The sequence below is a fragment of the Megalops cyprinoides genome, chromosome 5, assembly GCF_013368585.1.
Source record: "Megalops cyprinoides isolate fMegCyp1 chromosome 5, fMegCyp1.pri, whole genome shotgun sequence".
NCBI classification, from domain to species: Eukaryota; Metazoa; Chordata; class Actinopteri; order Elopiformes; family Megalopidae; genus Megalops; species Megalops cyprinoides.
In genome coordinates, this window is record NC_050587.1 from 38790001 (window position 1) to 38816361 (window position 26361).

Consider the following 26361-nt stretch of genomic DNA (forward strand, 5'->3'; position numbering starts at 1 on the left):
CTCTCAGTTAGAGGAGGACGGAGCCTCAGCTAAGCATCAGCGGACTGGCAGCCTGGTGGCAACCATGAGCTGAACTCAGATAAGTATGCACAGACAGGGCTCAACTGCAGGCAACAGCATTGCGTATTACCCAAAGTTCTCCTTATTTTGTAAAACCATCAGGATCCAATCGAACAAACCTTGCCTCTGGGTGACACGCGCTAGCTGCGCCCTGATTGGGTGGTTGAATCACCTGCTCTTTCTCATTGTTCGGACTTTGCACACACATTATCCCGTGTCAGAACACCTAGTCCCCCAACATAAGCCCATTGACAGCAACCCCCGCTCCCAACAGCAAAAGCTCCCACAAGAGCTTCAACTGTGGTGGCTGCAAGCCATCAACTGTTAACTTCCTTGATGGACACTGCCGCCCCCCTGCCCCCCTACACACACACACGCGCACACACACACAAACACACACACACACACACACACACATTTTTCCAGCTTGATTACCCACAGGGGTGAGAACATGGCCTTGGTAGATGCAGCTCAGTGGGGGGGCAGGGGAGGGGGTCTTCGAGGGAAAAATAATGAATACACAAGCTATTTTGATCACGCTGATATGGAGTCCCATGGACCTGCGGAGGAAAATCCTCAGAAAGCCCAGGACCCGACACAACAAGCTGTGTAGAGACGGCCATCGATTCTCAGAGTGCAATTACAGAGATGGGATGCTTGGGGGCCTGTAACCACAGTGATGGGGGGGGGGGGGGGGTCCATTTTAAACTTCTAACACCCAAATGGCCATCTTAATTTCTGGAAGAAACTGTTCAATTCCGCTATTTTTTTCTTCCTCTTCCTGTAATGGCTCCTTTGGGATTTACTACACAGCATACAGTTTATCTTGAGGAGAAGGGGGGGGGTGGATTTTATATTCAGGAAAAAAAATACTTTGACAAACCCTCCAGGAAAAGGTGTTTGAAAAATCATTCCCCCGGGCGCTGGGGGTAAGGCTGTTCTGAGATGCTGGCAAGGTGAGCACGAGTTTACAAACAAAATAGAGGGTACAGCTGCGAAAGAAATGAAATGGAAAAGTGCAATAACCGATAAATCAAATGACAAGGAACCACAGATACCGCAACAGTCAAGCACAGGAAAAATGCGCTTCTTATATTTATTAGATTAAAAAAGAGGGGTTTTTTTATCTCATGAATCCAAGCATGAATCAAAACCCACATATGACTGCTTCCCTACAGAGGAAACGCCCATAAGTGAAATATATTAGTATTGCGTATTATATTCTGAATACTGGGGAAAAACATCCAAAACAAAGGGAACCCTTCTTACCTTTCTATTGTTAATAGCTCTTGATGACTCTAATAATTGTAAAGTAGTCTAAAAATAGTGAAACAAATGAAGAACTACTATAATCAACTCATGAAAGCTCTCAGGAATCTTTTAGCTTTAGCACGCACGCCAGCATATTGCTGTGTGAGTCACAGCGATCAGTCAGAATAATCATACACTACTCCATTACGGAGATCTTCCCGCTCCTTTTCTGTCAGATTCTCTCTGAGTGGACTACGGTGCGAGTCAGCGTGTCAGTCAGAGCTAATTCGGCGCATTGCCCATCACAACACAGTTGTCTGACAGACCTTTTGAAGAAGAGGCAGAGAGGAGTGAGAATCATACCATGAATATTGATACCTGATTCACAGTTAATTAAGGAAACAAATGACAGGGACCCAACTATACAAACAGCATAATAATAAGCACGGTAATGACATATGGTAATGTATGTGTCCTGCACAGGCATTGGTTGTGTGCACTCATATTGCATGGCCCTCGTCCTGATTTTTGGCCTCGTTCCCTGACGAGGCGTTCCCGTTACAGGCCTATGCAACCCAGCACCACGCCTACACCGCGGTGCCGTGCTGCACCTACGCCGTTTCGGCAGTGGCGTGGCCCTCCTCTGAGCCGCTTCCCCTTGCCAACGCCACGGTTACACGTTGTCACCGGCATGTCCTGGGAACAAGACACAGAGATCCAGCGCGAGGGGGCTGTCTGAAGACGCTGCGATCCCCACTGTGGCGCATCCTTCATGCACGCTAACACGTTCATCGCCCCCACTGCTCGTCCCGCCACAAAACTGTGCGTTACATGCAAATACACCTCTCAGGAGCAAATACACCTCTCAGAAACAAATACACCTCTCAGAAACAAATACACCCCTCAGAAACAAATACACCTCTCAGAAACAAATACACGCCTCAGAAACAAATACACCTCTCAGAAACAAATACACCTCTCAGAAACAAATACACCCCTCAGAAACAAATACACCTCTCAGAAACAAATACACCCCTCAGAAACAAATACAGCTCTCAGAAACAAATACACCTCTCAGAAACAAATACACCCCTCAGAAACAAATACACCTCAGAAACAAATACACCTCTCAGAAACAAATACACCCCTCAGAAACAAATACACCTCTCAGAAACAAATACACCTCTCAGAAACAAATACACCCCTCAGAAACAAATACACCTCTCAGAAACAAATACACCTCTCAGAGGCCTACACCAGCAGGCTGGGATTTCCCTGCACTGGCTCTGCCAGACACACGGCTTTGGCCACTTTGGATTAGGAGACTAATACTAACAGCACAAGACTGCTTACTTACTGTAGGAATGGATCATTTAATGAATCTCATAACCTATTCATAGTTAAAGAGGGCACCATTTGGCCCTTCCTTTTGATATTCTTCTCTTTTTTGAATAAAACTGGATATAATTATAAGAATTTATTAATTATTTATAAATGAAATGATAAATGTTTATCAACTATTCATAAATGCTTTATAATATATTTATAAATGACACCTAAAGTGTTTCTACTGCTTCTAAATTGGAGCCGTCCTCGTTAAATATGAATTACATGACATACTGTGTCCTAGTGCATGTGTGTTTTTCTGAGGAAGGTCGACTGCAACAAGAAGAATCAAAGGAAACTAACAAAACCAACCAAGTGTGAAAATGTATGTATTAATATAACTATTTTTATTACTGTTTTTAGAGGAAAAAAAACAGGTTTTTTTTTTTACAGACCCATTGATTGAACGGGGATCTGAAGCCACATTAGGATGCAGGAGACGTTTGCAGAATGTAATTTTGAAGTTTCAGAGAGAGCAGAGGGGTATGTGCAGAGAGTCATAAAAGGAACTAAAAGCTACCCAGTCATAAAAGTGTTCAAACGGACGACCCGGTGTCACATTTCATAGAGGAGATGCAATCAGACCCTGAAAGCATGCAATAAAAAAGAGCATCTCTTGTTGTTCACCCAGTCACAGAGAGTGCAGCTGTAGAAAGGTATTTCTTTGCTGTTTGCTTGATATATTTTTTTTTTTTGCTTGAAACATTCAATATAGCACGGATAGGACAGGGAAAATAACTCAGTGTGCCTGTGAATAGTTTTGGGACCTGTGCACCATCAATCGTAAGATAGCAGATAAGAAGCCAAAGGATTCCGGGAAAAAAATCTTTAAAAAAACGGTGTGATTTGTTTTCTTCTGATGTGTTTACGGATTACAACTGAGGAATCCCATCAAATCATCGATATTCACCATGGGAAGATTAATATTACGCATTATATTGTAACATGAAATAGTACAATAAGTACAAAAAGAACAAAAAGTTCTCTTTTTTGACATTTGTTTCTACCCCCCTCATCTGCTTTCTAGGAAAACACCCCTTTGCACTTGAGTATATTTCAATAATGCTATTGTTATTATTACTGAAGTGCCAGCCAATTTCTATGCAATAGACCAAACCTAGGCAAACTGGTCCTTTCCACCACTATAAAAGTCCCACTTTCCTTCTGTGCCAGCTGTTCACAGCATCCCTCCTCCACCCCACCTCCCCCTTTTTTTTCCCTGTTTATGATGCCCACACAGGGAGGGTCAACATCCTCAGCCCACAGCCAGGAGTGATCCCTTCATCGGACTCCAACCCAAATAACAGTAGAGCTACAATCACATAAAACGCTACCCTCACGCTTTGAATGCATAGAAATTCACATCTACTGAAATATTATTATTATATGTACTGCATCATTTTGCACTGACTACAGTAAACCCATACAGTAGTGTTGCGTAAAGATGGAGAGAGGTGCTACCCTTGATTAGCTGTGCTCCTCAGGCTCGTGGGCAGAAGGCTTTGGGGCCAGTCTGAATACAGCCTGAGGCCTTTTTCTGTGTGAGTGCATTACGGCTGCTTTCTCTATTTGTCCTGCTTGGGGGCAGCTTCAGGGTGGTCAGCAATTGCTTCCCGCATTCCTGGATCGCTGTGGTCCACTCCCCCACAACTCTGCACGCAGGCTGCAGTGGCTGGAGCCGGAGGGGGTGGGGTTGGAGCTGGAAGAGTTTGGTTTGGGAGCTGGAGGAGCTTGGTTTGGGAGCTGGAAGGGTTTGGTTTGGGAGCTGGTAGGGTTTGGTTTGGGAGCTGGAAGGGTTTGGTTTGGGAGCTGGTAGGGTTTGGTTTGGGAGCTGGAAGGGTTTGGTTTGGGAGCTGGAAGGGTTTGGTTTGGGAGCTGGAAGGGGATGATTGGGGGCTGGAAGAGTTTGATTTCGGAGCTGGAAAGGTTGGAGTGTGGGCTGGCTTGGGGTGTGTGAGTTGGGGGTGACTCTCCCAGATTGTTACATTATTTTATCACCTTTCATTAAACCTTTTCTCTCATAAACTGACAGAAACCCTCTCCACCTTAATCTCCGCCTGTCCCCTTCTTCCTTTGCCTCCCCCTCTCTCTCCCTCACTCTCCATTTTGTTTTCCATAATAACGCAGCTGGACATTTAACTGCACCTTCAGGAAGGAGAGAGGGAAAGATGGAGACGGGGAGGGGTGATGGAAGAAAGGATGCAAAGAAAGGTGGAAAGGGATGTGGAGACGAAGGCAGAGATTTGGAGTTTCCTTCACTGACTGCTTTGTCGCTTGGGACAGAGGCAGCCATGTGACGCCACTCTGCGCCAGGTGAAGAAGGCAAAGGGAGATCATGCAGAGCATCGGGACTGAGCCAATGAGAGAGGCGGCACTGAGGGGAAGACCATCAGAATAATGATGAAGTATTAGAGACAAAGTTTCAGGGGCCTCAGCATAATGATGAAGTATTAGAGACAAAGTTTCAGGGGCCTCAGAATAATGATGAAGTATTAGAGACAAAGTTTCAGGGGCCTCAGAATAATGATGAAGTATTAGAGACAAAGTTTCAGGGGCCTCAGCATAATGATGAAGTTAGGAAGTATTAGAGATTAAGTTTTCAGGCCAGCAGAAAGCTGGTGATGAGCAGTAATGTAGCACGCCACATTTGTGGCTTAATTCGTTGGAACGGGGGTCGCTCTAGGCCATTTCCCATGATGCCCCACTCTAGCGGAGGACAGTGACAGGATGTAATGAGGACAGGAGCGTGAGAGTCAGGAATGGGAATTCTGTCAGTGACATCACTGCTGACATCACTGGTCTCTATCCTGAGGATTAGTATCTCCCTGCCTCTCCACCACCTTCATAAAGTGCATCTTGTGTATTGGAGCCTGTGTCTCTGTGTTTTTAGCCCTGTGTCATTAGCTCCCTACAGCACTGTGATGTTCTCAATTTTACTGTTTGGTTGTTTAATTATTGCAATACAAGAGGCTTTGTAGAGTTTTCTAGAGTTACGTATGTGTCATGGGATATAGAAAACACTCTACATTCACTGCCAAACTGCCTTGCCTTGTAGTCTTTTCTTCATTCCTTTCTTTTTCTTTCTCTCTCCTCTTTTCCCTCCCTTTCTCCCTCTCATCTCTCCAGCCATGCCGTAGCAGTGGTTGTGTCATACATTTGCCTGCGAGCAGTGCTTTCATAAACACCATCCTGCTGATTCGTGCCCTCCAATCACAGAGGGGAGGAAATAAATGAACTTCTCATGCAGACGGAAAGAGAGGTCCACGCCGCTGTTGAGGGCAATGAACCATTGAAGTGGTCAGACTTTGCATAAACTCTATTATATTAATAATCATTATCCTTATTACATTAAATCGTTAGAGTTTCTTATGGATTCCCACTTCCATTTAAAAAGGATTATTCCGGGTCAAGACTCAATTACCTACTCCGCTATGGCAGCAGACAGTATGGCCTACTGTATTAACCTAATTACAAATAATTAGAAGGTGAAAGCTTATTCTTGACAGATAGCCACACTGTTGTTTTGGGAGATCCCAGCTTGTGATTACAACTGCTTATTCGCTCAGCAAATGCCTTTACTAAAGGCCATTTTCCATGTATTTGTTACACAGATGAATACTTTATTATTGCTATTATTATTTATGTAGCAATGTAAGTACTTTGCATACATCAGGGGCATCTTGTGGGTTTTAACCAATAACATTCCAGTTACAATCAGTGACATTAGTTCACTCATTGCTTCTGGTCTCTTCCTGCTTTGACATCAGGAATAAATCGGGTTTATACACACACTCTATGTACACAGAAAATTATGTCACATCCTGTTCAAGATCTGGCCAATGGCGTTTCAGAGCAATGCCATGTGAAAGGTACAGCACCGGCACAGGACTGGAGTGAAGCCCCTAGTGTGAATGGTGAGGGTCCAACTTATTTTACGGATATGGACTGGACATGACCCGCCTGTTCAGGCTGTATCTCACCTACCCAATCATAACTCATCTTCCCCTCTTGTGTGCAGCTTCCATAATTCTGTACAATATATTCCATTGTACATGTGAATTTATGCATTTTATTTATATGTTGCAGCGTTGGATTTACCACAGCATGTTAGCGTTTGCAGTAGCGCTAGCTATCACAACACAACAGCACCGTGTGAGGGACTGATGCACATTCGGGTGTGGTCGGCCATGTTCCGTACACGCTGTGTTTGCTGTGACTTTATCAGTCATTTCGCACTCGTACTTCCTGAGTCGCTCCGGATACAAGCATCTGCCGAATGATTAACTGTAAGTCAATGTGTAAAGAACTTTTATTTACTGGTTTCCACACCGGAGACCTCAGCGCAGGCAGCAGCGGCTGCAGCTAAGCCTTCTCTGCCATTCCCTCTCGCTGCCCTCTGAGCTGACGTCAATCTTCATACACGTTCAGCGCTGGTTTTCCACTTTACTTTTCAAAAATAGCCTTTGTTTGTTTCACGCAGGGAGAAGAAAACACACAGAGCTCTTCGCAGTGATGTCAGTCATTAAATATTTGTAGCAACGGGAAGGTCATTATTGCATTATTGTAAAAAAAAAAAAAACGCATCAGGCGTATTCAGCATTAGTGAAGAGATCGATGGAGGCGCGTGTTCAGATTTAGTCCTGTTTTATGAATGAGACACGGGAAACAGCGTGGCCGTGTGTCACGGCTCGAGCCGGAATGGAGGGACAGGGAAAATGAGTGAGAAATGGAAGTGCTTTCCTGCCATCGCGGAGGCGGTGAGAGGGTGAGACGGTGGGGCGGTGAGGCGGAAGCACGCACTCTCCCTCGAACCTTCCTCTGATGTTTCTCCATCAGCACGGCGGGTGGAGGCAGGAGGAGCACACATGCCACTTCCATTTGCCTGGGTGGCTTCAGAATTAATCTTACAGTAGGACCACTGCAGCGCAGAGAGTTAACATACGGCTGCACACCCACGCGGAAATAATCACACATATATGCACACATACACAAACACACACTCACTCTCACACACACACACACACACACACACACTCACACACACACACACACACACACACACACACACACAAACACACAAACCAGCACACACACACTCACACACACACACACACACAAACACACACACACACAAACCAGCACACACACACTCACACACACACACACACACACACACACACACACACACACACACACACACACACACACACACACAAACACACACACACACAAACCAGCACACACACACTCACACACACACACACACACACACACACACACACACAGGAACACACACACAGGAACACACACACACACACACACACACACTCACACACACATGCACACACTCACGCACACACTCACACACACACTCACACACTCACACACACACACACTCACACACTCACACACACACATACACACACACACAAACCAGCACACACACACACACTCACACACACACACACACACAGGAACACACACACACACTCACACACACACACACACACACACACACACACACAGGGACACACACACTCACACACACTCACACACACTCACACACACACACACACACACACACACACACACAGGAACACACACACTCACACACATACGCACACACACACACACACACACACAAACCAGCACACACACACACACACACACACACTCGGGAACACACAATGAGCATAGAGGAAATAGTGAGAATATGCACTTCTCTGAAATCAAAAGCACAAGACTTCTATGGCTCACCTATATTGTCTTCCAGCAGTAATCGGGAGCCCACACTGACAGAGCAAACGGAGGTTGCCCCGCTGGAGGCAGAGGTGGGTAGGGCGGCCGGGGAACTTGCTTGACTGCAGCTATGGGGCACTAAGATAGCATCAGGAGGGTGTACCTATCCTCCAACAGCATTCCCCCTCCTGGTGCATTGTGGGACATGTAGTGTGAAAAAAGTAATAGGTGTGTGCATACCTCACCATGCACTACTGAGAGGGCTCAGATACGCAGTTGCCTATTGGCTGGTCAGTTGTTTCTCTGGGCGTGCAAAAGGGCTGCTTACCATGGCCAGCGGCACGATGCCCCCCAGGTCGCCTGGCGCCAGCCGTATTTTGGTCTCCGCCTCCATGGTTACCGCCCCTGTGCCCGGGTACTCCACCTGCCAGGTCACAACCCCGCTGCTGGCCGGGTCCAGGAAGTCATCCAACTCCAGATCCACCTGCAGAATCTTCTGGAAACCAGCCTCTGTCCTGGGGTACAGAAAGGAGGGGGGAGGGGGGAGGGAGAGAGAGAGAGAGACAGGGAAAGAGAGAGAGAGACAGAGCAAAAAGAGTAGAGAGAGAAAGAAGAAGAGAGAGACATGGAGAGAAGAAGTGTTAGAGAAGAACGGATAAAGGAGAAAGAGGAGGCGAGAGAGAGAGGAGGAGAGGGAGAGAGGGACAGGTGAAGAAGGAGAAAGAGGAGGCAAGAGAGAGAGGAGGAGAGGGAGAAAGGGACAGGTGAAGAAGGAGAAAAAGGAAGACAACAGAGAGGGGGGGAGAGGAAAAGAGAGATAGATAGAGAGACATTTGAAGACAGAGGGAGAGAGAGAGTAGTGGTACAGAAGGAGAGAGAGAGAGGGAGAGAGTAAAAGCATGAGAGGGAGGCAGTGACGGAGGGGGAAGGAGAGAGGGAGAGGGCGAAGGAGAGGGCTGCTGTCAGTAAGGACGTGAGTTCTTGACGAGCACGCTGCTTGTAGGAAAGCGCTGGCATTTTCATGTGTCCCTGAAAAGGGCACGCCGCAGGTGGTACGGTACAGTATCAGGCCTCATATATACCGAGCAGACAGCTGGCACAGTGCATGCCGGCCGGGAAGAAGGAGAAAGGCACAAAAGAGGAAGGAGACGGGGTCCAGCACAGCTCAGACTCTGAGCCCTGTCTGTGCCTTCCTGGAATCGCACCGTCCCTAACTGTCACTGATACAACTCAACATTCTACTGATTTCCCTGTTTATTACTATTTTTTGCAGACAAATCAATATTCTGTGACTGCAGGTATTCCAGTATCTTAGGTCTTCGCAGATTTCACTAGTCCAATGAGAGAGCCTTGTTATGTTACATTACCTTCTGTTAGATTACGTTACGTTACATTGCGTCATGTCACGTTACATTACAATATGTTATGTTAAGTAACAACCATCACATGCTGAGAGATTCACCATGCCCAGGAAGTAAGACAGGCCAGTCTCAAGTGCCAGCTTGAGATCAGTGTTGTTTTTGGCAAGTGTCTCTGTGGGGACAGGGAGTTTGCCTCAGGAGATTAGATGCAGATCTGTCTTGTCCTGATAAAACTTCACCATTTCTTTTACTGCACTTGAGTTCTGCTGTGAGCTTTTATCCTGATACAACTCAAGTCAAAGCACAAGGCACTGTCAGAACACATCTGGTGCAACAACAGAAGTGGTCTGCATTTGGATGACCTACACAGAAATTACTTTAACACAAATCCATAATGTTTATTTATTAAGCGCGGCAACAACCTACACTGATTTCTGTTTATGATGCAAAGGAGAAATCCTAAGAATAACACAAAATGCATTTATCTGCAGATTTCTAGTCTAGTCATGTCTAGTCAACCTAACTTACATTCTGCAATTCCATCATTTCCTTTTTTGAAAATCCTTGATACATATTAAAAAAAAGAGAGGACTGGAATTTTATGACATAGCTCACTTCAAAACCTTGAATGAGCAAAGTTAACGAAGCGTTCCTTCAATAGCAGTCTATAATGGAGAACCTATGCAGCACGCAGGTCACTGTACGTAGAAACAACAGAAAATGAAGAAATTTTTCAATTATTGTTGTCTGGCCACACATATCCATGTCCAGACTGAGCTCCACGGAATTCACTGATGCTCTATAGTATCTGACAGTGTCAGTTTTGTTTTCTTTGCTCTTGCTATATTTGCGAAATTAAAGATCACTTCAATGGGGGGGGGGGTTTAGCAGAAATTTAAAGCACATGTCTTGCAGTGAAGAGGGACCTGAATACCAAAGGGGAGAGTCACAGTATCTAAGAATATCTAAATGGGCAGAAATTCTGCTGTCTTTACATTTTCATAAAAAGAGGCATTCATTGTGAAAACTAGGAAGAGGAAAGACAGAAACAGAAAGAAGAGCAGAGAGAGAGAGAACAGGGGAATGAGACTGGTTTGTGTTGGATTTAGGGGTTTAAGGCTTAATGCCCGATCAATGTGCTTTTAAAAACAGTTGTTTGTACACAGATGCAGTAATTACCCACTCCATTATTTCTGCTGAAACTAAGAATGCTTATAGACAAAATGGTTTGTGAAATAAATGAATAAATATATTAATATAAAAAGCAGGAAGCATGGAATGTAGGTAACCCGCTCACAGCCTCTGCCAGCACTCCCCTCTTTAGTATTCCCATCACACATGGTACCGAGGAAATACATTAAAAAGCCATTTTGTGAAATTGTTGAGCATCTTGTCTGTATTCTTTCATAGATGACTGACTATGCATGTCCATCCATTAAAACTAATGCAACAGCACCTCTGGCCAAATCTCTCTCTCTCTCTCTCTCCCCCCTCAATCTTCCTTTTTTACCCTCCCTCCCTCCATCTCTCTCTCTCTCTCCCCCCTCAATCTTCCTTTTTTACCCTCCCTCCCTCCATCTCTCTCTCTCTGTCCCCTTCCTTCCATCTGGCACATCTCTGTTCAGGTAAGGTTTACCTACAATATGCAAGGCACTTATGCACTTATGCCATCTTTATAAAAATATCCGTAATCTGAAAATCGACCACAGGAAAAAGAGTGCAAGTTAATGGTGCTCCTTAAGCCACGGAGCAATTTAATGTCATTACGTCAGTCAGCGGCAGAAAGTGTCTGCTCAGGTAACTAACGCTGAGTGAGGCTCAACGTTTTGACAGGCCCGGGGGTAGCTCTCGAAAACGATCCCGCGGCAATGCGAAAAATAACGAGACTTCACACCAAGAGCGGAGAGAATAGGTTTAGCCTGTCAACTGCGGGGGAATTCTGGGATACTATATGTCGATGCTGTCATAAACAAACATCGGGGTTCTTTGTATACACACACCTGCCAGCAAGACAAAGTAATTACTGCTTTTACTGTCTGAAGGCTTGCTCGTGTACAACAGTAAGGCTGTCATTTCGCAGATGACACTTAACAGTATGCAAGGAGGCGAGATAATCCCAGATCTCCCAGCTGCCTCCTGTCAACACACACATGTTTTTGGATCGCCCCATATGCCCCACACTCAGTCGCACCGCCTGGGTGTGTCCACTAGAGGGCAGCCTCTGTGAGGCTGGGCAGCTGGTGCATGGGATTTTGCATTTGCATTTACATGTATTCATTTGGCAGACGCTTTTATCCAAAGCGACTTACAAGTGAGGTGCAGTACAACACAAGCAAAAAACGGGGTCAACAACATTGGAAGCACTGCATGATCAGGTTTCAATGGTTGGCCAGGCAAGGAACAAACTAGCAGGTAAAGCTAACAAGTGCATTAAACCATTAGATTACATTTTTTAAAATGCTTTTATTTTATAGTCTAGTAGGAGACAGTTTGAGACATGAGAAGTTCCTTTAGGGGGTAGTGTTTCAGGTGCTCAGGTGAGAGCGGAAGAGCTGTGTCTTCAGATTTTTCTTGAAGACAGAGAGGGACTCGGCAGAAAGGATGAGGTGTGGATTTTGTGCTTCCTGGCAGGGAAAAGACCTTCCCATTTTGCTTTACTGGGAATAACGTACAACAAGGTCCTTTCCTCACCAGTGCACACGTGTAAAAAGGGGCCAGCTTTCCACGCTGTACGCGAGTGTGTCTCAACGCGGCCTCATTACGCCGATACCACAGTCCAGGCTCCCGCCACTGAAGACTGACAGAAACAGGGGAGTCTGCTGCCTCAGCGTGGAAAAGGCTGAGGACAGCTGTCCGACTCTGACAGCACCAAGCCGAGACGCGCTTCTGTCCCGAAACCACTCGCACGTCTCCATTCTACCCGACAGCCACTGCCAAGATTTCATTGAGAAATTTCTCCCGACAAACGGTGGCCGTGTCGCCCTGTAATTAAGCCTTGGGAAACACACCCCCAGAAGTAGAGTTCCCGCTACTGAGTTTGCGAAACTGAGAGGCAGGAAATGAATAGCAAGGCAGGGAGTGACAGGCCACAGTAAACGGTAAACGGTAAGCAGTAAGCTGCAGCACGCAGGGCCGGCTGCGTCCGTACGAGGCACGCAGCCCTCGTTCACACACATCGCACTCTGAAAACACTGTTCCCATGCCAGCGGTAACCCTGAGCTTTACCGACACGGAGCGAAAGCACCAGCGCAAAACAGGCCCTGCACGCTGCCGCGTGAAAACGGGTTTGCCAAACAGGAGACTGTGGTACACAGCAGGGGAAGAGGAAGCAAATCAACGGCTGACTTTATTTTAGCCGAATAATTGGCAACCATCAGTCTAAGAGCCACAATGACAACCACAATCACAGTGACTGCAAAAAAACAAAAAAACACATTCTATCACCAGAGCCGAAAATCAGGTAGCGATGGAAAACAATAAATATTTCTCATCTCATAAAATAACTAACGCCTCTCATCTTGAGATCATAAAGGACTTTTCAGCTTCACAGTAGTCATCTGTAGTCATTCTAATAATTAAATTATACTGCATAAATGTGCAAGTAATTTTAGTACATTAATTAAAGACATCTGAGTGGTAATTTATTGCCTGAACCCTGGCTTTAAACAACCTACACTTTGAATGAATAATTAATGGTTTTAACGCCTCCACACAACAAAGCTTGTGTCTGTTGCTGTATGTAAGAGAAATCCCCTGATGTTAGGGTTGATCCCTTGATTTGTCTTGGCAGATCTAACAAATAATTATTCTCAGAGCTTAATGGGGCTGTGTTGTGACAGTCCTCTGAAGAACCTGCAAATGTGCAAGAAAAAAACAGAAGGTGAGAAAGCATGAACGAGCAGAACCTGTGGTCCACCTGCCCGTCAGATACTGTACTTATGACAGGGATGTCATACCTGTGACAAATTTTACCTGTGAAATTTTTTCCCACCCCTCCCATCCCGGGGGAGTAGCAGAGCAAAGCTGACCCCGGTGCTTTGATTACAGGGCCTGGATTACCCTGCTAAAACATAGCAAAGTTCACCTGGAACAATCTGGGCGCCAGTCGCAGCTGCGCAGGGCACAGCGACTGAGACTGTCTGTCATTTCCCCCCGCGGGGGAACATTCAGAAAAGCCGGAATAAGTAAGATTTAAATGTCACAGAGAAAAATGGATAGGAGAACATATACACACACACACACACACACACACACACCAAACAATTTCACAGGTGCTTTCTTTTCTCTCTTCTTGGCAGTGCTCCATGAGGGAGAAGCATAATTTAAATCCCCCAGGCTGTCCTGTCAGGAGACCCCCATGCTTCACCCTGACACCTCCATATAATCTAACACTGAGATGCGGCGGGGCGCCCCCAACCCCCATACCCCCCCCCCCCCCATGCCATTGCTTGGGGCTCCAGCCGCACAGTGGGGGGGTTGTAAGTGCATCAGCCCTACTTCCAGCCACATGTCTTAAAAGGCAGGCGTATCCATTTAACCCCCCCCCCCCGCACAGGCAGAGGGTGACAGGGTAAGGGCTCACACAGAGGCACAGCGGATACAGCATCACACACATTGGCACTGTAGCATAGTGGTTAAGGAGCAGGACTTATCACTGAAAGATTGCTGGTTTGATTCCCCACTGGGGCACTGCTGCTGTACCCTTGGCAAGATACTTAACCCAGAATTGCCTCAGTAAAATCTACAGCTGTATGAATGGATAACGTTGTAAAATTGTAAATGATGTAATTCACTCTGGATAAGAGCATCTGCTAAATGCCAGTATCATAATGTAACATAATCTACAGCGCTCCTCTGAGAAACAGCAAACCAGGCACCTGGTTGCTCCCAGCGGTTACCACACACACACCTGCTTGGTGAATGTCCATGCAGACACATATTCACTAGGTTGAAGGAATAAAAATGTTTTTTCTCACCCCTTGTCACACAGAGGCTTGAAATTAACGAAGAGATGTGATTGGATATGACAACAGCCAATGCTGGGAATGCGAGTCCTCGCGGACTGATGCGTGATGCCGGTCTCGCTGAGTCACGCTGAGTCACTGATGGTGCATTATAGCACCACCAATCTTTGGCTTCATGCTGCCCCCCACCCCCACCCCCACCCCCCCATCTCTAGTATAATTTCAAAGATGACATGCTGGGAATATCACGCTAATAATATCAAGATAATAAATCTGCATTATCCGGAAAATGCACCCTTCAGAGCAGTCTTCCCTGCTCCTCACTATCCTGTCTGCACCAGCATTATCTGGCTGCTGTTGCCTCTTTCACGCCTCACGGGACTGGCCACTGAAAGCCCTTATTAGGCACCGGGCGTGTTGCACGTCACTGGACATCATTTCTGGGGATAAGTAATCCTGCGTGGAGCCGGCATTATTAATCCAGAGTGACGGAGCTCCGTCGCGGATCCCTGGCCTCGCTGGCTGACTTACACTTCCGCGGCGAACTGTCCAAGGCCGTTCGGCTCGTGCGCAAACGGTCAGCAGGCGTACTGTAGACCCCGGATACATCCGCTGAGACCACGCATCAACAGAACTGACCCTCAGCACCTCATAACCCCTGACCGACACCCACACTTGTGGTCTAACTTTTGACCTGTGCTTGATCAATCAACCCAATCAATAACGCCATCAATCAACCAGCCAATCAACCAATCAAATTTCACTCTGAACAAATGTTTGTCACAGTGTGTGACACATAGAAAAATTCAGCTGGGCGGGAAAAAGATCAACTGGAAAAAAACATGGAAAAAACACTGGAAGAAAACATCAATGAATTACATAATTATAATTATGCTTATATATGATCTTATGCTTACAGCACACATTATAAGCAATTAAATATAATGAGATGTGATCAAGCTGTGGCAGTGTGTGAGCAGAGAGATGTCCTGATGCACAGTTACGCTCAGTAAGGCATCATATGTAGGATGTGTTCTTCAGAGGACACACAGAAAGATAATAATAATAATAATTAGGTGAAACACGAGGAAATCAAAATTCCCCTTGTCCCACGAACGGCAGCTGAAGCTTGACTCTGCAGCAGAGATGAACTTCCACCCTGGAAGCATGTCTGTTTGCTGTAGGCCCAGAGGCCCGAGGCTACACACACACAATGGCACAACACAGCAGGAGGAGAAAGGCAGCGACAGGGACAACCACTAAAGTATGCCAGGTAAGAAAGGAAATTACAGAGAAGGAAATATTATAAACTGAGTCCAGGCAGACTAGCATAGACCCCTCCCGGGAGATCAGGCTGAACCGCCTTGCATTTCCTTTCACCTTTTGTGCCTTTGTAAAAAAAAAAAAAATGATGAAGGAAAGATGGGATACTTCAGCAGGGCCTCCGTTTTTTTACGTACATCTGCAGTTTTAGTTAGCTGTGACAACAATGATACATCAAAGGGGATGGATTCAATTTCACTACAAAGCCCCTTTAGTCAGATGGAGAGAGATCCCCCGCAAGAGGGGGAATAAATGGTGAGGCGGGGGAGGAGGTAATAGCCGGCGAGGCCGAGTTTATATTTCTCCCAGTGTGTGAGGAATCGCGTATTACAGGCCAAAAGGGACCTCCTCCGTGCAGTGCGTTGCTGCGGCTCCGGGCTCAGCGTGCGCTGGGAGGCAGAGAGAGAGACCGCTTTTCAGGGGGAGAGAGAGAGACCGCTCTTCAGGGAGAGAGAGACCGCTCTTCAGGGAGAGAGAGAGACCGCTCTTCAGGGAGAGAGAGAGAGAGAGAGACGCAGCACTGAGACACAGAGCATGAAATGCAATCAGGGAGTGCACATGGGCCTAAACACACACACACACATACACAATTGCACGCACGTACATACACACACACACACGCACACACACATACGTGCACACACATGCATGAACACACACACACGCACGCACACACATACACACTCACACATGCATGAACACATACACATGCGCGCACACACACACATACACACGCATGCATACACACACACACACACACGCACGCACACACACGCGCACGCACACGCACGCACACACACGCCCACGAACACACACACATACACACGCGCACACACACACACGCGCGCACGCATGCATACACACACCACACACACACATGCGCATGCATGCATACACACACACACACACACATACACACGCGCACGCATGCATACACACACCACACACACATACACACGCACGCACACACACGCGCACGCGCACGCACGCACACACACGCCCACACACACATACACACGCACACACACATACACACGCGCACGCATGCATACACACACCACACACACACATACACACGCGCATGCATGCATACACACACACACACACACACATACACACGCGCACGCATGCATACACACACCACACACACACATACACACGCGCACGCATGCATACACACACACGCACACACACGCACGCACACACACGCACGCACGCGCACGCACGCACACACACGTGCACGCACACGCACGCACACGCACACACACACACACGCACACACACACACACACACACACACACACACACACACACACACACTGGAGCTGGCACGGGCCTGTGGCAGGAGGAGCAGCAGAATGCAGAGCTGCTTCAGACCAGGAACGATGAAAAAGAGGAAATAAACATTTAAAAGAAGTGACAGGGCAGAACACAACATGGTTTATTAAGTAAAAATGCCAATAAAAACTCTGCCTGCCGCGCTACGAGCAGCAGCTGCTACACTGTCACTAATGTGCCTATAACAAATGGTATCACTCTGTGTGTGTGTGTGTGTGTGAGAGAGAGAGAGAGAGACTGTGACTGTATAAATGTAAGTGCATGTGTATGTGTGAGTTTTTAAACTGTATTCCCCCCAGCTTATGTGGAGAAAACACTAACACACATTTTAAACACAGAGAACAAAACCAGGCTGTGAGTGGAGGCCCTTTGTAGATTTTTGTCAATTAACAGAAATCCAGTCAGCCCCTCTCCCCCACTCTCACCCCAATCTCACGGGGCTTGCATCTCACCTCTATACCCAAAGGGGCACTTCAGCGCTATTACCATCTGCAGGGATGAATGGCAAGTGCTGCTCACCGGCCGGTGGCAAATATATAATTTTTTCATTGAGGAGATGCTGTTATTTCACATGTGAAGAGGTAAGGACTCCTACAGAAATTATATATTGATCTGAAGTCACAATGGGGGAAGAAAAAAAAAGCAGAAAGATACACACTCTGACAACTCAGACCGTAAATACAGCGATGAATGAGAGAGGTGAAAAGCACTGTGAAGTTTGTTGGAGGCAGCAGAATTATAACCAAACCGATGGACTTAAAAACGGTCAGGAATGAAACAGGAATGGGCAGCTCTGGTTCTGAGGAGCCACAGAAACCCTTCTGCTTCGTATTTGCACAGGAAGTCGTCTCAGCCGCCAGGCGTAGGTCTGTCGCTGGCCGAAAGGTAACGGCAAAGCCAACAGAACTCCAGTGCTCCTGGAGTAGAATTTTCCTCTCTGCTTCTAGTGTGAAATATCAACACAAAGAGAATGGCTTCCCTCACAATTTCCAATACACCCCCCCCCCCCCCCAGGGGAGTAGAAAGACTGAGGAGACTAAGGTGGTTGCCTCTCCCGCCACCCACCACCCCGACCACCCAAACTTATCATCCAACAGCTTTCAGTCTGACTCATTCCATAAGTGTTTAGCTGGATCCATTAGTGGGACGGAATGCCACCCAACCTGGAGTTGCCAGTTGAAAGACAGGAGGTCCAACAGTCCTGCGGACTCTGGTGGGTCGTCCCCGTTTTAGAGGACAAGGCCCTGGCCTGGAGGATCATGGGACTGTGAATACAGCAATCAGTCCAGTTAAAATGCAAATAAAAAGTCAAAATGTTAGAGAATGTGGTCTGCAAAATTAGATTAAGAAATGGAGGCAAACGACAAAGCTAAAGAAGAATAGGCACTAATTTGGTCTTTATCGGCAGTACAGGAACCGCATACATAAAGAGTGGCCAGGATGTGCTAAAATGACCTCCACAGCGTGAATGTGTCTGGGCAGAGGATTGAACTGAAATGTAACCCTGTTCTGAGCACTGAAGGATGGGCTATTTATCCAGAGAGGAGTCCCTTTCTGCAGTTTAGCAGGGCAATGGGAATCTACAACTGATGGTGGTTCTGCTCTGTACAGTCAACACAAAAAACACACATGTACACACACAGACACACACACACACACACATTTGGTTTACTAGTTAACTTAAGACACACAAACTTAAAACTGACGCAGCTTTTTCGATGAACTCAGAAGACCACTGTAAGTGCGCAACACAAAACAAGCTGTTATAATTTGCTGTGGGGGACCGTGCAGGGGCCTCCCTATTCAGAGGTAACTGCCTTCAACGTCAAACACAAAGGAGCAGCCAGGGGTGGCAGAATGGACCACATCTCTCCTGAGAGACACGCTGCTCGATACGAGGGGAGCAGAAAGAGGAATATGCTCCTCCTAATCTCCCGAGAATGCACCGCCATACAATCGCGAACAAAACCCGCACAATGCCGCCAATTTAGCAACCGCCTCCAGAGCGCCTGACTCTGCACCGTCACTCTGAAGGCCTGTCAATGCTCAGCAGAGGAGCTGTGACACCGCAACGGTGTTTATTTATTTATTAAAATAATGACACCATTTAAGCCCCCACTGCCAGCGTCCATCAGTGATTTTCCATCATTTGCCATCAATGCTAAAATGACTTTCCTCAGTACAGGAGTGTCCATCATTCCCCATAAATACCAAAATGACCCAGGTCCTCGTTCACGCTGGGAATGAATGTAATGAATTTAATGTCTCCTCCAACCCCTCAGACCCCCCCCCAAAAAAAACCCTCAGTTCTCAGCCTAAAATTGATCCGATATTATACCATCAATTTTAGGCTGCTGCAAGCTTAACTGTAGACGTTGGTAAGAACTGAATTCGGGGGAATTGTGAGGTGGTTAACTACTTTTTACACTCTAAACCAAGCTCAGTTTAAGCCTTAAAAAGCTCTGCAATTACACAGAGCTCAGAACGGATGGGCTCTGCAGTCAATACCCATTCATTTATCTCCTAGCTGGGGGAACACATTAAGACTGCATACTGCCAAGCAACAAAAACGTTTGGACCACATACCGCCAACGTTGAACATGTTCCGCCAACTCTGAATGTGTTCAGACCACAGATTGCCAACATTGAACATGATCGGACCGCACACTGCCAATTCTGAAAACGTTCGGACCAAATACCACCAGAACCGAACAAATCAGCCTACTAACACCAACTGGTCCATCATACAGGCGAAGGGCTTCCCACACATTGAGCACAGTGCTGTACACTGGGGAGAGAGTACTCCCCCTCCAAAAACCAGGCTGCTACAAGAGAAGACTCCTCTCTATCAGAGCGAGAGTGCCCGAGAGAGACGTATGCTAAAATTAAACAGAGAACAGTCAGCATCTATGCTTCAAAGACCCCATCCTGTGCTCCCGCTGTAACCCACCGCAGTTTAGAATCCTCTGGATGAGATTTGTAGATCTTTTTAGATGTACTAGATGCTGTTATATGATATTTTAATGTGCGCACTGTCTGAATCTAACATGCATTTTATTCGTCTGATACTGCCTCTCGGCAAGGGGCCCCCCAGTAAAGGGACTCTTTATCTCAATGGGGCTTTTCCTGATAAAATACAGGATAGATACATACATAAAGATGAGGAATCTGCTGGCGGGATCACTGAAGGCTGCCGACAGACGCGAAGCGCTCACCTGCTCAGGATTCACGATTCCGCGTCCCGCCGATACGGGCGCGTAACAGCGCGCAGCGGCGTGCGCTCGGGACAGCGGCGTGCGCTCGGGAGCGCGCTCTCTCTGACGGACGGAGCCGCGGCATTAAAGCTGCGCCTGCGCCGCGGAGGGGTCCCCCGCTAACGAGCGGCGAAACGCTGGCATACAGGAGAGCGCTCACCGTCGAGCCCAGCACAGCCGCTGTTCGCTGGCCTCATGAGATGGAGCCAAAAAAGTCATTTAATTAACGTTTTAATTTGTGCTCCCAGCGCAGTCTGTTAACGAGCAAATGCACGCCCCTCACAAACACCGAAAAGACTATGGCTGCATCCAAATACTCATACTGCCATACGCAAAAAGCAGTACGTCGCAATCCACAGGGTGTCCGAATACCCAGCACGCATTTAATAACAGTCGAACGGTACCCGGATGAGCTACTACATCCGTTGAAATTTTGAAGTGAGGAAGCGTACTAACCTACGCTATCCCGTAAGTCAGCTGGAGCGCGAATAACTGAAGAAGGAAGAATTCCTCGGGAAAAAGAGAAGGAAGATGGCGGTGTAGTCAACTTGGTTAAGCAAACAAATCAATTGGCTTGTTACGTAACGTTAGCTTTTCGTTTTACCTCAGGTTGACAGCTAAGTAAAGCAGACTGATTTTTAAAACATGTAAACATCCGGGTCAAAGGACGGGTAAGATGGCGGCGGAGTACGTCCAAATTGTGTCCCTACTACTCGCTCGCATACCCATAGATCGTACTACAGTAACGGTCGGGTGGTAGGTTCTTAACCGACGTTAGTGCATAATGAGTATTCGGATGGCGCCCATGGCTGTATTCGAAACCGCCTACTGCATACTGTGTACTGCATACTACACAAGTATATACTGAGTACTGCGTGCTATTTTGCAGTGTAGTACCCACTATGCGACCATTAATCATTACATCGTAATATTACATCGTAGCGTGAAATCATTGCCAGTTTAGAAACGTCTAGATTCCTTGTGGCATTTTCCAGTTAGACGCCACTAGCATTCTCACGAGTTAAAAGTATTATACTCTAAAAGTATAGTTGAAATATTTTCAGTTTTTTTCTTTTCAATGTCTTACCTTTTGGTGGTACGGGCACATAATGTGGCATAGAGGAGGAGAAGAGCTGTCTCAAAAAAAAAAAAAAAATCTGCAGTGATATTTGAGTATGAATACAATGTTAGCTTGCAAGCTTCACATTTTATGGTGTTACACCTGTTAGGCTATATGTCGTCAGATAAGTAAGTAGGTAAGGTAAAAATGTATATGAAAATTCACAAATAATTATGAATTTTTTTTTTTTTTTATGAATAAAAAGATTTTCCGTGAGAAACAATTGATAGTTTAATTACACGTCATTCAGTTTTAGATTTCAGTCACTTACATGTAATAGAATTACAAAGGATCATAATCAAGTCAATCAATTATAAGTGAATACATAAATTATGAACATATTATAAATATATACAAATAAATATATGCTCATATAAATATATAAATGCTTATATACTGAATTAATAAATAGATGCGCAGTGTGGTCCTCCAACGTTACAGCCGTCTTGTTGTCCACCATGTTTTTCAGCTTTTTACTTTCAATCACCTGTGACGTCTACAGCCGCACTTCTTTATGGGATATAGTAGGCAAGGTAGAATGGTCTGATACATACTGGCAATATTTTTCCAAATCAGTCCGTCATCCGGGTATCTTTGGCGTACTGGAAATTTCATTTCGTTCGCATACTGTATACTACATACTACATTTGGTCAAAATCAGTATACTCTGGTAGTATAGTATGCGGTTTCGAATACAGCCCATGAAATAATAGGAAGCAATTGGTTATTTAACATCGATTGCAGAGCAGGCTGAAATTGGGAGCATTTCCTAATTGGTGAAGTATCATGCAATCACCCAGCGGTCCTCCACAGAAATGAGGCATCGATCTGTAATTGGAGGCACTGGCTCATGAAATCTGTGCAGTAATTTAAAAAAAAAACTATTTTTAATCAAATTGCAGGCGCTTGTTTTATCGTCCCTGGTTAACAGAAGACAGATATTAATGTGATTTGCACATACAAAAATACAGAGAGTCCTGGAACCGCTTCTTCACTGTGGTCATATTGAATTATCAGATATGAAAAGCATGAACCAGCACTCCCTGAAATTTCATTTGCCTTATTTCTATACCCATTGGGAACATGAGAGAGTGTGACAGCTGCCAGTAAGTACCTGACCTGGCACAGCAAGGATTTTCAGTAAGACTCCAGTGTGATAGAATTGTGCAGTCTATCTCTTCTACATTATTGAATCACAAAGCAAGTAAGCAGAGGGACAAAAAACCCTTTGGTTTGTAACAAAAAGAGTTTCACCAGCAATGGATTGATGTCTGTGAAACAAAGAGTTGTTGTAACTCTTGGTATTTTGTGTGTTTGTGGTCAGTAGCATTAGATCCTTACATTAACAATGACAGATGGAGAGCATGGGTAAAGTAAACTGATTTACTTAAAGTAATAGGGACATAACAATGGCCAAAATCAACCTGGCATAATGTTCAGGTCTCTGAGCATAGTAGAACTGGTTACTGACTTCTCCAAACAGAGAGAAAACCCCCAGTTGGTTCTCAGATAGGGTAACTTATTGATAACCAACTTAATCACGTAACTAAATACACAACAAGTAATAAACTAAACTCGTATGTCTGCTTTTGCTATGCCAGCTATAGATGCCCTGTTTTAATCAGAACATTCAGTGCTTCAACAAGGTAGGATTGTTGTCATACACACCGAGCTGACCATCTGGTTCACTGTACATCTTTGCCTGTACCTAGTCTCTCTGTAGGCTGGTTTCAGACAGACTTGGCACTTCACACTTCCTACACTTGGCTTCCCAACCCATCACACCTCTCTCTCATCTCCCCCTGCTTTCTCCCAAAGTAAGACCATCTGAAAACACCTTGGCTCAATCAGCCAGCCACAGTGCCAGTCTTTACTGTGAAACAGTGCTCCCGTGCCATGCTGAGGCCCACAGTTTTTCACCCAGTCCTTCCCTAATTATAAGAATGTATGTATGTAAGAATGTACGGCCAGTTAAACGGATGGTAAGATTTTCATTTTTTTCCCTTTTGAACATCTTTTTTATATTCATGAATTCACTTTAAGTAAGCTCTAGCTAGATGTCATAAACCAGAATTATACGCCTCAGTATAGCCATACTGTACGGCAAGATTATATTCATAGCTCAATTTTAAGTGTGCAAAAACACCCAGAAAACTGTGTGTGCAATTAAATACAAACTGATTGACTCCTCTCCTAATAAGGTAATATTGCACACCACTGCTACCATGGAGAGTAATATATTCTGCTTCACAGGTAATTTTCTCTCCAGCTTCACTGCATGTGTTTTTTTTTAAATTATTTTTCAGGTTAGGAACAAAACGGTCAATATGAGGTGATTCATCAGGGAAAATATCTCTTGTGTTTTAGAAAAAAAAGAACGTCTTACTCACAACAAGCAATTCAAAATGAGCTAATACAGAAACTGGAGAAAACATGGCCTTGAGGAATTCTGCAGAACAATTTCACTATGTGTGTTTTTTCACCAAGTCACTGCAACCCCAGAAATAAATTAATACATGAATGTTTGTGATTTCCTCCAGACATATATCTATATCAGAAAACATATTCTGTACATTGTAGCTGTTATGAATATCAAATTACAAAAAAACACAAACAGGTTTAAGTGTTTTAAGCACTATGTAACTACATATATGAACACATTAAATGTACAGGTATTATGGACACCATACAAAATTGGACCAAAAAGTAAACAAAGGAATATATTTGTGTTTTTCACTGTCAGGTTTATTTAATTGCAGTCATTACCTGGACAGAAGGACCCTCACCTGGTGATCCAGGTGTCCAACAGCCCCGAATCAAAACCTGAAACCTGTGAGACTAGAACTAATCATCCGGGTTCTGGAACAACACCAACGACAACAGAATCCTTTTCACCTGAAATAATGTCATAAAAGACTGCAATTTGCTTATTGGATGATGCCAGGAGGGGGACGCTGGTATTAAATCATCTTACGAAATTCATTAGCAGTAAACCCCCCAGCAGGCTAACGCACACCACACTGAGTGTATTTGTTTTTTTATGACTTTGTTTCATTTGGCAATTATATCAAAGCCCAACAATGCCTGTATTACGACCTCAACAGCTGTAATAAAATCCTTTCAGCTTATCGTGCTGGAGAGTCATTTTCTTTTGATTTCTCATCTGTCTTTCCTTTGTGTATTAACAGTGGCACGAGAGAGATAACATTTCCTCCCACATGATAACGGTCGTATTAATAAGATAATACACTACACTCGTGTCAAGTCACATCTTAAATCCTGGAGAGATTAGCCTCACACGACACAGTATCCCAACTGGTGCGCACATGGCGTTATGCACCCGCTGCTGCCCCCTGTAAAGTAGTGACTGCAGAGTAGAGGTGGATAGTATGAGGAGCCGGAACACACAAGATGCTAAAAGGCTAGGTGGCATCATGGCATGTAGTCAGAGCCAACCCTATCATGTGACACAGGAGTCATTGTGATGGAGATTACTCACCAACAGTCTACTGTGACATGACAATAGCAAGCGAATCGTACATAATTATTTATTCTACAGCTGTCTGGTACTCTCTGCACGAGAGTCTCAAACGGGAACTTTAAAACAGGATTACCGGCAGAACAATGTAGCTGCCAAGTATTCCAGGAAAAATGACATCATAATGAACCATTTCAGGTCACTGAAAAATATGTCCAGCATTTATTCTGTCGATGTTAGTTCGCTAAAATGATTTGTAACGGATTTATGTGAATAAAGAAGTGTGTTGGTAATTGCTGCTGCTGCCTACTTCACATGCATTGGAGCGTGGCACATGTAGAAAGGATGATTAAGATGAATGATAACTGTCAAAATGAATCATTGGCTAGCTAAGCAAACAATAGTAGATGCAGGAATTCCTATTTGTGAGGTATTTCTATTGAAACAGCTTCCAATCAAAAGTGGCTTGTTGAAAATTGGTGTAAATAATAATCACAATGTAAAAGTACACAAACTACCTCAAGGAAGGACAAATACCAAGAAGTACCCAGTGCTTCTATACTTCACTGGACCCAGCATGATGCAGCCACATTATCATCCACAGTTCAAAACAAAGAGGCTGATGAACCTAATTACTCTCCTAACACAACAGCAGTGGTGACTGTTATGCCAACGCATGGACCAAATGGCTTCCTTTGTACAGAAACTCCTGCAGACTGTAAATGAGCCCTCCTGAGACAACAGGTTCCATCGTCTGTAAACCAGTTTAACTTAGAACAACCTTAAAGGAGACACACTGTATTACATTATTGTCATTCAGCGGACACTCTTATTCAGAGCAACTTATATACACTATGTTACAATTTTATCCATTTATACAGCTGAGGCAATTGTGGGTTAAGCACCTTACCCAAGGATACAACTGCAGTGCCCCAGCAGCAAATTGAATCAGCAACCTTTCGGTTACGAGCCCTGTACCTTAACACTAGACCACACTACTGCCCCATGCTTTGCTGAACCAGCAAATGACATGGTCAAAAGGCCTTATGTAATTATCCACCTAATCTGTCCATTTAGAGCATGTATT

The 26361-nt window shown here is 45.3% G+C and overlaps 1 protein-coding gene across 1 annotated transcript in view; it reads right to left on the bottom strand.

Moving 5' to 3' along the window:
• Window positions 1–26361, bottom strand: part of LOC118778463 (transmembrane protein 132D-like) — a 121007-nt gene that overhangs the window by 24993 nt on the left and 69653 nt on the right. Inside the window, exon 4 of the mRNA XM_036529996.1 lies at window positions 8765–8951. Within this exon, the coding sequence (XP_036385889.1) occupies window positions 8765–8951 (187 nt within the window). The remainder of the gene's footprint in view (window positions 1–8764; window positions 8952–26361) is intronic.